This window comes from Perna viridis, chromosome 2 (assembly GCF_037379345.1).
Source record: "Perna viridis isolate PV_CMFRI_1.1 ecotype Kerala chromosome 2, ASM3737934v1, whole genome shotgun sequence".
Classification (NCBI taxonomy): Eukaryota; Metazoa; Mollusca; class Bivalvia; order Mytilida; family Mytilidae; genus Perna; species Perna viridis.
The window spans coordinates 59,404,541-59,418,786 of NC_142446.1; the positions used below are offsets into that span (position 1 = coordinate 59,404,541).

General features: G+C 31.0%; 1 protein-coding gene across 1 annotated transcript in view; it reads right to left on the reverse strand.

Moving 5' to 3' along the window:
* Nucleotides 1-13,397, reverse strand: part of LOC148626279 (leukocyte tyrosine kinase receptor-like) — a 112,875-nt gene extending 99,478 nt beyond the window's left edge. Inside the window, exon 1 of the mRNA XM_088570160.1 lies at nucleotides 12,720-13,397. Within this exon, the coding sequence (XP_088426286.1) occupies nucleotides 12,720-12,933 (214 nt within the window). The 5' untranslated portion in view covers nucleotides 12,934-13,397. The remainder of the gene's footprint in view (nucleotides 1-12,719) is intronic.
* Nucleotides 13,398-14,246: the final 849 nt, after the last annotated feature.

The window sequence follows — 14,246 nt, forward strand, 5'->3', positions numbered from 1 at the left end:
GTTTACTTCTATTGGTAATATCCTTTGCTTTTATGTTACTTCTATTAGTATGAAAGAAAAAAGGTTTATACTATTATATTTTATATTTCATTATTATGCACACCATGATTTATCAAACCTGATTAAAACCATAATTGGTAATATTATCATACAAAACTTGTCAATTGAAAAGAAGATGTTCATGACTACATACATAAACCACGCCAAAGGAAATCTAATAACATCAAAGGACTCATTTACATTATCGCGTTTATCATATCATCAGTCACACATAGGCTTAAATACTCGGCATATCTTCTTTTTCTGCCTTAATCAGCTTGTAGTAATGCTTCATAAATCATTGTGAAAGATATAAGATATATAAAGGGTAGGACATTAAGCAAGATAATGGTGTAACTTGACGTTAAAGCCGTGAAAATAAGTAACAAACAAGCATTATTATGTCAACGTTTTTACGAAAGTTACAATGTTATCCATTCCATATCAATATTCAAATCAGTATAATCTTGCATATCAATATGATTGAAGGCATCAAGATACTGCAGATGCTGTAACAGTTTTCTTTTGTACACGTTTTGGAAGTTTGCAATTATCAATATGACAGTTCCGTAAAATCAGCAGTCAAAACAGACAACGAGAAGCCCTACCAAGTGGGATTTTTTTAAATATTGCATTTTGATGCACAAACACATGTCATATTGAACATTGATGTCTGCAAGTTGCTATTTTATTTCAAATTTTCTGCTTGTCTTAATGTAGTTTTCTTGTTTTTCATGGTCTTTGTTGTTTACTTTTTATTGTTTTGCTGGCTGATGTTATCGTTTGAAAATAAAGGCGTTTGCTCAAAAGAATTAGATATTAAAAACATTCCCCAAAAACAATGATACGAAGTTAGCATCAAACTTTAACAATTGAATATTACAATTTGTATATAATGGGGGATCCGATCAATAACATATGCTTAAAAAGGGAGTGTATTTATAATCAGTTAGTCAATATAAGATGTATGTATTTATGAACACCTATGCAAAAATTACGACCTTAGATTAGAATCGGATTTCATAATCGATGGGAAATTCAACTAGAAATACCAAAATGACGATGAAGTTACATTATTGGTAATAACAAAATTATATAACTATTAGGCAAGCTCTAGGCAAAAGTCAAAAGAAGGACATACCATATAAAACATAGAGATTTCGAGGCAACTTATCCTCGGGAAAATTGAAAACGATTGCTCTGACTTGGTTCATGTATTTGTGATGAATATGGTGTATTAAATCAGTTTTTTTAACGCTCTGATCCCCTGTTTTCTGATAAATTGTTTTTAAAATCAGTAGTAAAATAGTATAAATAGATGTATTGAATGTTATATCGTTTTTGCGAGATAACTATGTTGATAGAGTATCTAGGACCTTTTTGGCTGAAATATATTTACTTACCATCTTACGTCTTTTAAATTATAAAAAAACGTGAAAATATAAGGGTTATTGGTCAGTATGCATTTAAAATCAACTATATGGGACAAACATACTTCTAAATTATTCCACCTCCTCTTCCATTCACATCATAATTGTATAACGCTGTAAAGTACACTCAAAACAAATTGCAAAAAATCGTGGGAAAGTGAATGCCCGAGCGCTTTGCATACCGTCAATGCCATACAATAAATGACGTAATTGCCGAAGCTCCACGCAGTGTCAGACGTTCGTTCCGTCTTTTACTAAAATTTCGAAATTCCCGGACATTTTTCAAATAAAACGTTATATAACAATCGGATACGTCGCGTAAAATCACTCACTTTCTCCCTACTATGCAAGATTCTGGCATTTTCTGAGAGAGCTGGCTGCAGCGAGTAAACTGAATTTTGATTGTCAAACGCTGTTTCGGAACTTGGTAATGGCCGTGTTGGAAAATATATAAAAATACAGCAATGTTGTAACAATACATTAGTAATGATATTATCATATACAACAATGCAAAAGTGTTTTCAACATGTAAAGCAAAATATAATATGGAGTAGGCATTGCCTATATCAGCGAGCACCGTGAGCTTTACCATACGTGTACCGTCTGTGAAAGACTCGTAAGAATAGTAAAGGCAGAAAGCGAAATCAGTATATATTTATATGAAAATCTGCTTTGTTATATAATGGGGAAATGTTTTATGAATATTTTACACATGTCATGTGACGTAAACAAAATTCAGACGCAAATGACAGCTGAAAATTCCAAAAAGAAAACGATTGCCTCTTCTATCTTAGAAAAGCTATGCTTCGATTTGGATAATACAATCGGAGTTATATTTTTTCTGAGGCGGGTTAGGTTCCTGACAACAGCAACATTAGAACAGCGGAAGATACACGTACGTACATCCACGTTTTTTCCCCAACTTTATAAAAACACACCATAATCACTTCATATAATAAGTTAATGAAAATAGTTCAGACTCGTAAACTATCATTTTTACTGAAACGTAATTTTAACTTATATATTTTTATTTGTTTGATTGAAGGAAATGATGAATTTTCTCCGTAAGGACAGTCATTTTTTGTTACTTCCGGGACATTACTTTTTTTCGATAGTATATTGGGACCTTAAGGAAAATTAGATAGAACATGTAATGACAGTAAAGCTCACACTGCTTCGCTGTGCTTGCTATAAGTTGAACAAGCGAAGTTATCAGTTTTTTTTTTATTTAGACGCATAGTTCAACAAAAGACGAAAACATAGTGCATACATTCTAACAAACAATTTAATGGAATTTGTTGAATGTCACTAGAAAAATGAAGATGAATGATTTCAGCATAAAGATTGATAACATCATATGTTGACTGTAAGAGTTATTACGCATTTGTTTAAAACTATTATGATCATATTTTGATTTCAAAGTAAGGGAGATTTTAGATCTAGCCGACGATTGCACTCTAATTACATGTTACATTGAAGATATACTTTACTGTGGACTATCCTATAATTCAACATTATTTACCAGTTTTTTTCTTTTCAATATTTCTTGTTTCAACAAATTTCTATTTTTTTCGAAACCTCTGAAGAAACGCAAACCAGTAAAAACATTAACAGCTTGAATAAATTGTGTCCAACTACTAATGAGCGTTTAATAATACGCTGTTACATTTTGGTTGTAATATAAAGCTGACGAAAATGGATAGTCTAACTAAGTAAAAGTTAAGGAAACTCTCAAAGATTAAACAAAACAAAAGGAGACAAAATGAAATATGGTAACAAGAAATTGCTGAGTTTCTTTGTCACATTTTATACTTAATGAACATAGAATTTTTAACAAATAGAGCAATGTCGAACGGACGGCAATTTTAAAAATCTACCAGAATCGCAGCTTAAATCTATACTTGTTCATCATATCATTTTTCGCTGTTTTCTGCATAAGCTATATCTTTAAGATCATGTTTTTTTCGTTTTTCGTGAAATGCAATTTGTGGTCAATTTTTTATGCGTGTCTGAATCGACAAAATTTAAAACTGGAAAGTTTGTTGTCTGAAAGAACAGTTGTTGACTTGACGCAAAATAAAATCGTAAACGTCTGTTTAAAACTTTAATGGGTAGCATATTTTTGCACCCTTTGCATTAAGCTGTGAAGCGCTAACAAATCTACATTTCCTTTCTATGAATTTTATTTTAATTGGGAATTTTAGAGTATTTTACTGAGTATGTTTTTGGGATTTTAATTGAACTTTAAGTATTAAAATCATATACATTTCATTTTTTTACCTTTATTATCCTTCTTAGACTACCATGTACTTTAGTTGGTAAACGATGAAAAAAAGCCTTTTTAAGATACATGATTGAACTGGGTTTCTAAACAGATTACTTTTAAGGCAACCAGTGCCTAAAATTATAATTTATCAAATACTTATACCAGATGTTTATTTTAAGTCTTGTTTTTGGTAAGTTTCAGTAGACATTTTGCTTTTGTAAGAAATACCAGATATTGATCGATGATTTATTAGAATGGTCTCAGGCATTAACCTTATTCATGTCAGAAGCAACTGTACTCAATTAGTGTTGTTGAACTTGTTTCGACTTGAACTTATTCCAATAGAAAGTTGGAATTTTTGTATAGCAAGTCTACGGCTTCTCAGAATTTTAACATTTGTAGTCATTTATATGTTTTTTTCTAATAGATTCAGCAATGCAATTCAGCTTCATTGTAATATTCTGCCTTGAAGTAAATTTCCACGATGATATTTGTAGAAGATATCTCCAATCAATATTATTGAGTCCGTTAACACTATCGTAACAAACAAATCTTAAAGGTGATAGTCTGCATTTTACAAATAGGCAGTACCTTATATATTGTACATAATCTTTAAACGAGTAAACAATTTTCAAGGGAATGAACTTAAATTTCATAGAAACTTTATATATGTATTCATCAGGCAAACCTTGATATGACGCCTTAATGTTGTTATAATATTTCCACGGAGTCATCTAATGTATTTAACGATAACGTTTTGATAAAACAAATGACAAAGCTAAGTTTGATAAAACAACCATCTCTTGTACCTTCGTCCTGGTGTATTGTATTTCTAATTGACATTTCTAACCTTAGAAAAAATAACTTAATTCATGCAACGGTTAATTCGTTACAAAAATAGTTTAAACTAATTGTATGTGTAGAATATTGACTGACAAGTCTGCATTGTATTGAAAGCTGTCCTTTCTTTGGCTAGTTACACTTGAATCAGTGTTTCCCTGTGTGTACCATAATAAGGGTCATATTTCAGAAATTTGTGTCATTATCGCATTTTGTAATGTTCAATGATAAAAATATGACCCACATTGTAAAAAAATACAGTCATAAAAAGGCTCTGAAAGTAATTTTTTGTTTATATTTACATGTGGAAAATGAATTTGAGTAAAATGTTTGATTTATTTAATTTCAAGAGGTTAATTTTGTTTTATTTTTTAATGTTAAATATCCTTTAAAAATCATCAGAACTAATGTTATGATCAGAAATTTGTCAAAAGAGTATACAGATTGACGGGCATCATTTGCTGCTTTTCAAACCTGTCAGATCAGAGCCTTTTTATGACAAAAAAAAAAATTTTTTCCACATTCTGTTTGCAAATAAAAGTATTGGTGCGAACAACATCAGCATCATATTCTTAACCGAAAAGAAGTAGTGAAAGAAATATCACCTTATTTTGAAAATCAATCAATGTTCCTGGCCCAAATCAGTATTCAAAGACAAAGGAGCTGCAAAATGTATCTCTTCTCCTTATGACAAGTATGTTTTTGTTACTGTGTACAAAGCTTCTGTTAACAAAATTGTTTTGTATGTAAAGCATATTACTACGAATGCTTGATAAAAGTCAATTCAGGTAACTCAACAAACAAACGCAGTGCTTTCGACAAGGTTGAAATCCTAGCAAACAGTCCTTTATAGCCTCATTGAATATTCCAACAAATGAAAAGTCTGAGGACTTACATTATTTTGATTAGATTCCAAAAACTTCTTAAAAGCCCATTCAAACAAAGAAATATTGCAGGATTATATACTTGTTCAACAAAAGAATTGACTGTACGGCTGACCAAGATTTTGTCCGTAGTGAAAGAGGGACTACAACAATACTGTTCACGCGGGTATTGGTTTTATTTATATGTGGATTATATCTTAGATAACTTTATTAGTCTCTCCTTCGTTTAAATTAATTCAATTAAAACTTTTATTTTTTTCAACATTTTATACTAATTTATCTAACTGCAAGAATGAAAACGATTTAGTAATTTTAGGCTACGATTCCACATATTTTACCCATTCAGAACAATAAGACAAACTTATATAAGGAGAAACAGGTGATCTGTATGTAAGAGTTTCACTTTGACAACATATATTTTTATATCACTTTTAGAGGTACATTTTTTTTTGTGCAAAATTATTGACGTTCCAATGGGCACTAATTGCGCCCTTGTCCTTGCCGATGTGTTACCTTATTCATTTGAATTGGAGATCTTTCAAAATCTGTGAAAGACAAGAAGGTTAAAATTGGATTCTATGAATTCATATATTGATTTATTGACACTGTTCTTCTTTCCATTTACAAACGTAATTTAGAGAAAGGCTGCCGTTTGTTTATTAACCAGAAATAAGAATAAAAGAATCACAGCTTCCTCCGGGCCATTTATAGACCTTTACCATGAATTTGACGGTAGTAGTAATCTTAGTTAAATTATTATTATTATACACTATTTATATAATGCTATATATGATTCAACATTATCATAAGTACTTTACAAGCAAAACAATATATAATTTAAATTACAAGCATATACAAAAAATCCTGTAAGATGTAATGTAAAAAAAATATTAGAAGACTAATAATTTAACCAAAAATGGCAACCATAATGTGCTGTTAAGTGTCCCTAATAAGCTATATAAGTGGAAAGTAAAAGATAAAAAAAACTAGTCATTTAGTATACTGAAACAATTTACTACGAAAATATAAGCAATAAAAATTTAATCTAGTGCTTCCAATAAGAAAAATGAATACAATCACAGAATCAGATATAAAACGCCATAAATATACAAACTAACACCTTAAAGAAATTAACCGCTATAAAATTACATGAATTCAGCAAAAGCAAATCTGAAAAAATATGTCTTAAATTGTGTTTGAACATATCTAGTGATTTAGCATGACGGATACTCGATGGCGAACTGTTCCATAGTGTCAATGCTGCTTTATTGAGCTGTCTATTTTCATATGTTTTTGTTAGAACTCTTGTTGACAGAAGTTTCAGAACAGAGTGATATTAATGAAACATGTAAAGTTATCAAATTTTGAAGATAAATATTGTCTTGTCCACACACAACTTATAGATGAGAAGTTTGTATTGGCATCTACAGTTTACAGGTAGCCAATGCAAATTCATGAGTTCAGATGTGATGTGATCGTACTTTCTCTTCCATATGACAAGCCACGCTTTGCTGTATTGAACTTTTTGTAATTTTGACATAATATTGTTTTAACACCATGTAGAAGAGCGTTATCATAGTCCATTCGTTGCATTACTAGTATTGCAACAAGAGTTTAACACGCGTTTTCTGACAAGTATGGTCGTATTCTTCCAATAGATCGTAATTGAGCATAGCACGATTTCACTAGTATACTGACGTGCTTTTCTGTGATTAAGGGCAAACTGTATTAATTCAGTCTTGTCCTGATTTCATTTCTGCATATTAGATTTCATCAATGTGCTTATATCCGAAAGGCAAGGCTCTAAGCTTCAAGTTATATCACTCCAATTGTCAGGAAGTTTAATGAATAGATATAATTGTGATTCGTCATCATAGCAGTGGTACGATAAATTGTGCCGTGAACAAATAACGCCAATAGGTTTAGAAAATATGAAGTACATTTTTGGTCAAAGCACAGATCCTTGCGGGATGCCATATTTCAACTGAATACCATCCGATTTAACGGATCCTATGGCAGAACTTTGGGATCGGCCATGTAGATACGACTTAATCCACAGAAGAGCTTCATCTACAATGTCGAATGAGTATTTTAATCGATGATAAAGTATATTATGATCGATGACGTCGTACGCGGCTGATAGATCTAACACGACAAGGGCAACACACAGGCCACTGTTAAGCGCTATATCGTGATGAACACGAAGTAATAAAGTAATAAATTCTGTTGAATGATTCTATCCATACGCAGATTGTAAATAATACGACAAACTTTAGTTATACTTATTATTATTTTTTATTCTAAAATTAAGAATTTTTCTTTCATGTGGAGTAATATACTAGCAACCCTGTATATGGTGTTGATATTTGTAAAGATATGCCAGAGCTAGCAGCCAATATAGTTGTATTCTGACTTCTCAATGTGTCATCGTTGTCTGAGAGATAGGCTTTTGAACCAATGTAATAAAAAATATGTCTCATGCGCTGCCTAAAAGGTTTGTTTCTGATATCCAGAATTTATTTAGAAATATTCTGTTTCTGACATAAAAATATTATTGATAGTGGATTTTCATAAAAACATAAATATGTCTTCTTTACATTTTGTATTATTTTATTTGACTTGATGCGTGTCCCCATAAAGTTCATAATCAAATACTTAGTTACTTTTTGTACGGACGCAAAAAATGCGGTCGAAAATTGGTATGGCGCTGTCGTCGTCGTCGTCCGAAGACACTTGGTTTTCGTGGGATAACTTTAGATATTGTTGTCCAATTGTTACGAAATTTTGATATGATTTTACTAACCATTTTAGTAATTTTTTATTTAATTTGGAGTTAAAGGACCAAAAAGGCTGAAAATAGGTGATTTATTCAAACCCATGTAAAATATTGGTTTTCCTCTCGATTTTTTGGTAATTCTTTTGTTTTATTGTGTTCCCTATTTATTTTGGTAAACAAATGTATCAGCATATTTGATGCGTTTTTGGACAATTTTCGTATTGCCTTTAGTGGATTCTTCAGGAAAATTACACCCCCCCAACACCAAAAAAAACCAAAAAAAAACCAAAAAAAAAAACATTTTTGGTCTGATTTTGAAAAAATTTATGCTAAATAGTGTCCAAACCAGTTGTTGTGTCAATAATAAATTGTAAGTCCCTATGCTTAAGTGTGTCAAATATTAATATTGTGTTCACACTTGCCCTAACTGTTCCGGGTTCGACCACTGCAGTCATATCATGCTGCGCTCTTTTATTTCCTTTTATATTAGGCTACTTTCACTTATATATCATTTATACCTTCTGTATTATTAACCATGGTTTTACAAAACCTTTGCAAATCCGGAAATAATTGAAGTTAAGGAACGCGAATAAAAACATATTTTCTTTTAATCAGAAATGCCTGTACCAATTCCGAACAATTTTCCTGTTTTTTACCTTGGTATTCCCATTTCTTTTTTAATATTCCTTTTTGATTATTGCCCAGGGTTTACCAGTTCGGTAATTTTGAAATTACCATTCTTGAATGAAAGTATTTATCGGAAAGTCTTAATTTCCGATCAAGACTAAATACGCAAAATAGCAGAATATTTGTATAAAACTTCAAAGCAATTAAACAAGGTTCCGCCAATTGTTGATTTATGTTAAGGAAACACACAGTAAGTGACCAAAGGTTTCCAAATTAAAAGGTTTCGTCATATGTTGTTCAGTCGTTCAGGAAGTTATCATTGTTTATTACACACTGAGCGAGACATCTCAATGTTCTAAATAGAGCATAGAGTTACTTAAACATCAAGTATGTGATTGAATTAAAATCTCATCTTATCTTTTTGTGCCAATGTATATTAACATTAACTAATTTGATGCTTAAAAAAAGAAAATTTCATTTATATTACCAGGACTTCCTCGATACAAAAATTTACTACGTACGCTCAAACGATTACTAACTTTATTGGTGAAGAGAAAGTTGGCCTTTGTACACAAATGTGAATACTGTGAAGAGACTTCGAACATTGAAGGTATTTTTTTAAAGTAAAAAAGTACACATGTCTTTGATTTTAAACATGTTCTGGACTTATTGCTTACGCATTGTTCAACGAGAGTGCTACCTTACTCAACAAAGACGCTTTCATGTAATATCACTTTTTAGGATATCTCAAATCCTTCCTTAAGTTAAATGTTAACCAATTATCTTATATACAAGACATGAGGAATATATAAATTGTTAGAGAAAATTTTGGCGATAAATTTGTACATATTAAACAACCGTGTTTTATTTTTGTTTGTTTTGTTTTTGTTTTTGTTTTTATTTTTGTATCTTGTTTTAGTTTGTTATTGTTTTTTTTTTTTGTTTAATGGAATGTTATTAGAGAAATATAATGTGTGTTTTTGTGGAATACGACTTTTCATACATTTAGATGAACCTTAAAAAATATCATCACTTAAAATAAAATACAAAGACAAATGTTTTAACGAGTAATGGTATAGGTAATTGAATGAAAAGAAGTTATTGATTTAACTATTAGTTAGTAAACATCATTTGATTTAATTAAACACCTTGAAAAGGCACTGTTGGATCAGAATTGGACGGATTTTCTCACAATAACTACTTTTCTAGCCAGATAGGATTCAAAGAAGCGTTGAACAAAGAATTTTAATTACAGTGAAGAGCATGTGCTGATATGTGTTTACTACATTTATACATGTCATGTGTTACCCTTCTGATAATTAACATTACATACCGACATTTGGTTGTTTAACTTAAACGTATATTTGAAATATGTTTTCATGAGTTATTAGTTACTGAGTAGTCATTTAATAATATGGTAGTAGAATGCTAAAATAAAATAAAAGCAGAGTCAATATCGCCATTTCAGGTGGCTCGATATTTATATTCGAAATGGCAAATGTTAAGCCATTTGTCGCGTTTGTCGTTTAGTTTGGTCATTAGATATGAGGTTGACTTCACAGTGTCTGTAGTATCCTTTTTCTCAGGTTCTTTGTGGTAGATACGATGCATAAAATCCCCGAAACTAGGATTGAATAATTACATACGTTACTGATTAATTTAATTTAACTTTGTTTTAGATTTAAAGCAAACAGTCGACAAAAATTGATATTACTTTTGTCAGAGTCATATTAGAATGTGATGAAATCTGTCTTTGTTATCTGCAAGATTCACCAGTTTTGCCAAAAACAGTTACAATATAAAAGTTTTTTGAACGATATTGATTGTACATTATGAAAATTTATAATAAGGTGAAAAAAAAACCAAATTGATATTATCAATGACAGACAAAAATGTATGATGAAATAAGGAAAAAAAAGAAGAAACTTCGTGATGCTCAGATTACGGAGAAAGGTATATATCAACCGACCTGCAGGTTTTTTACGTTCCAATTCAAAACTCGTATTGGTATTATGCAATGGTGCAGATATAATGAAAAGAATATTTTTATGTTAGTATGAAATATGATTAATCAAGTTATTTTTACATCAGACCTATTCATTTTTCTTTTGATCTAATATGAAAATCCTGTCCTGATCTGACTTCAACAGTATTGTAATAATCACCTTGAAGTGATTGACTAGTATCATAGGAACAACCTTTTAGACAATATTACACTCTTCAAAGTTTTTTTTATCTTTTGTAGATAAAACAGATATGACACGTATTTCTATAAAAGCACAACTTCCGTCCAACCGTTGATTTATTATAGCAATGCTTGAAAACACTACTGAGTGTTAATATGTACATATTTAATGCAAATGTAATAAATAGTCTCTTGTATTTGCGTCCATTAAGATTTAGAAAACGGAAGGAAAACATATGGCAATCTTTTTCAGAGTTATTGCTATATGTATAAAATGTCTCAGAATGTGACGACTCTATTCGCTACACTGCTCCGTCGGATCAAATTGATACAGGGAAGATAACGTAAACTTATAGAAGGGTCTGAAAAATTCCCAACGATGTTAGAACTGTCAAATTTGCGAAGCAAATTTTTGGTCGTTCCCTCCGCGGGACTCGAACTCTTACCGCTATGACATCTATGGCAACACCGCCTGCACTAAGTCCAGCGCCCTAGACCACTCGGCCAGCTAGGCAATATAAAATATAGCTTTCGCTAGCCGGGTCATTCCTACTCGTAGGATTAATCTAGGGCTACGAGGAGGAATGATCCGGCCAGCGAAAGCTATACTTTATATTTCCTAGCTGGCCGAGTGGTCTAGGGCGCTGGACTTAGTGCAGTCGTTGAGAATTTTTCAGACCCTTATATATGTATATATATCTAAATATGTTTAACATCACCAGAAGATGGTAAAATTTAAATTGAATATTTCGGATAACAGATATCCTTCCTCAGCATAAAACTCATAAAACTAATATAGTTTTATGAGTTTTATGCTGAGGAAGGATATCTGTTATCCGAAATATTCAATTTAAATTTTACCATCTTCTGGTGATGTTAAACATATTTAGACGTTTATCTTATTTATTGTTATGTTTCGCATCGTTTTTTACGATCCATCACCCCGTAAGGGTGATCGTTCACTATTATTTAGACGATTATATATATATATATCAACACCAACAAAACCTTTTTTTGACATAAGCTCCTGCTCATCCTTGGAAAACCATTCATTCATTTGGAAAGGCTATATCTATGCTATGAAGATATAATACAATAAACATTCATACAAGTCACACAGAGAACCAAAACTGTGACACAATAGTTAATGACAAAGGGATGGAATATGTAGTATATAAAGTAGCAAAGTACCAATTCATGTTGAACGCTTTACAGTTATACTAATTTTTCTCCATCTTTTCTTTATCTACCTTTTAGAGACTAATATGCTATCAACCAGTGAATTTTTGAAACAAAAAGTGAAATCAAAGTCATGCAATCTTTGATGTTACAAAATTCAAATCTTAAAAGTGACATGACATAAATCACATCTTGTCAACCATTACATCAGAAACGTCAATGCAGTCTTTATATTCTCGTAACGAGGTCGTGAAAATCTCAAGTTAAGCTTGTGTTTCCTTTGTATAAATGTCAATTAACAAAACCACCGATCATTTGATAATGTATTTCATACTGAAGAAAGGAAAAACAACAGAATTTCAGCTTTAAAGAAAAAAAAATCACTTGATATACATAATTCATATATACTTAGAAATATGAATGTTATAATTGTTTGGTTACTTTAGTTAAAGAAAGCTAAAAATTTAAAATTAGATAAATGGTAATTATTTACCTTCATATGGTTGAATATTGACTTTCGATCCTCGAACGGTAATGAATCCATGGTCACGTTTAAAATTAACAGTACAGTTTGAATTAACTGTACATATGTCGTAAGTTGATTTAAGTTCACATCCGGAGTCCACATCACAAAGATATGGAGAAAGTCGAACGTTTAAATAACTATTCAGAATAAAAGCAATACAAACAAAATATCTTACAGTCATGCTAATGTAACGGTTGCATTATCATTAATTGTCTTTTGTCGTCATTGTAATTCATAGCAAACCGAAATCAAAATTCTCCATAAAATGGAACGAGTTCCGTCCATACAAAGATGTAAATTCAGACTTGTTATTGTAATTTCAAACGTTACAAGATAATTTGTAGACAAGCCGTCAAATATTATGTGACTGTACTCATGCTATTTTAAGTTGTAGGATTTCAGCGACTGACACTTAGGAATTTGTTGTTAAACGACGAATCAAGTAAAAGCTGCTTAGTATCCAGTTGCGTCTTTACGGGAAAAGATGACTCCATAAAACAATAAACGACAAACAAACATGTCAAAAGCAGATTGTTTTCTAATCTCCATGTCATAAGTCTAAGCGAACGCGAAATGATATCTTACAATAGCAAGATTCAGTGACGCATTCCTTATGACAACTCGTATATTGTTTCTGATAGCTGACTGTAGGTTTCTATCCACTAATGAATTGTTGTGTATGTGCTGTCTTTAACTTCTATTATATTATTGATCAAACAAGATTGTGCTCCATATAAGACTTAAATTAGAACAAGACTGCAGTTAAGAAAAATGAAACGTTGAGGTTAACACATCAGGACACCTTTAACATGATACATATACTTTTGATTGAAACGTAGATTGTAATGATAGTAAATTAAGTTTTAAGATTTCAAAATTAAATATGACATTAAAAAATAATAATTGAAAATATGTCGCAGAATCAGCGTCAAATTGCAATTTTTAGTTTATATATTACATCAGGGTATTGTATGTTTGTTTATTTATGGATGGAGGTTACAATAAAAGTATTGTTATTAACAACCATCTTAGGCAAGGGTTTCAGTTTCCATATTCGCTTTTTCAGGGAAAGAAAGAAAACAGATAACGGATAAAACAAGTAAATGTCACATTTTTGTCTTTCACACATACGATATTTCATTATGCGCATATTATAACTGTCACAAAAGAGCTACATCATAACTTCATTTCTAAGATCGACGGAGCCAAAATATAGTTGAATTTTTTATATGAACAATCTAGATACTTTTAAATGCATCTAGAAACAAACTTTGTAAAACTATGGTGAGTGGCGATACACATAAAATGTGGACGGTTTTGCCTGGATGAACATTAAACATTTAGATGAGATTGAAATTTATTTTAAAAAAATGATAAAAATTTTTAATTAGAGTTAGATACTTTCACCTTTCGAAGAAATGCTGAAGACTGAAGAGAAGAATTTGTAAAGCATCTAGATAAAAGTTGAAAGTATGTAAGAGCAATTCTCTGTAA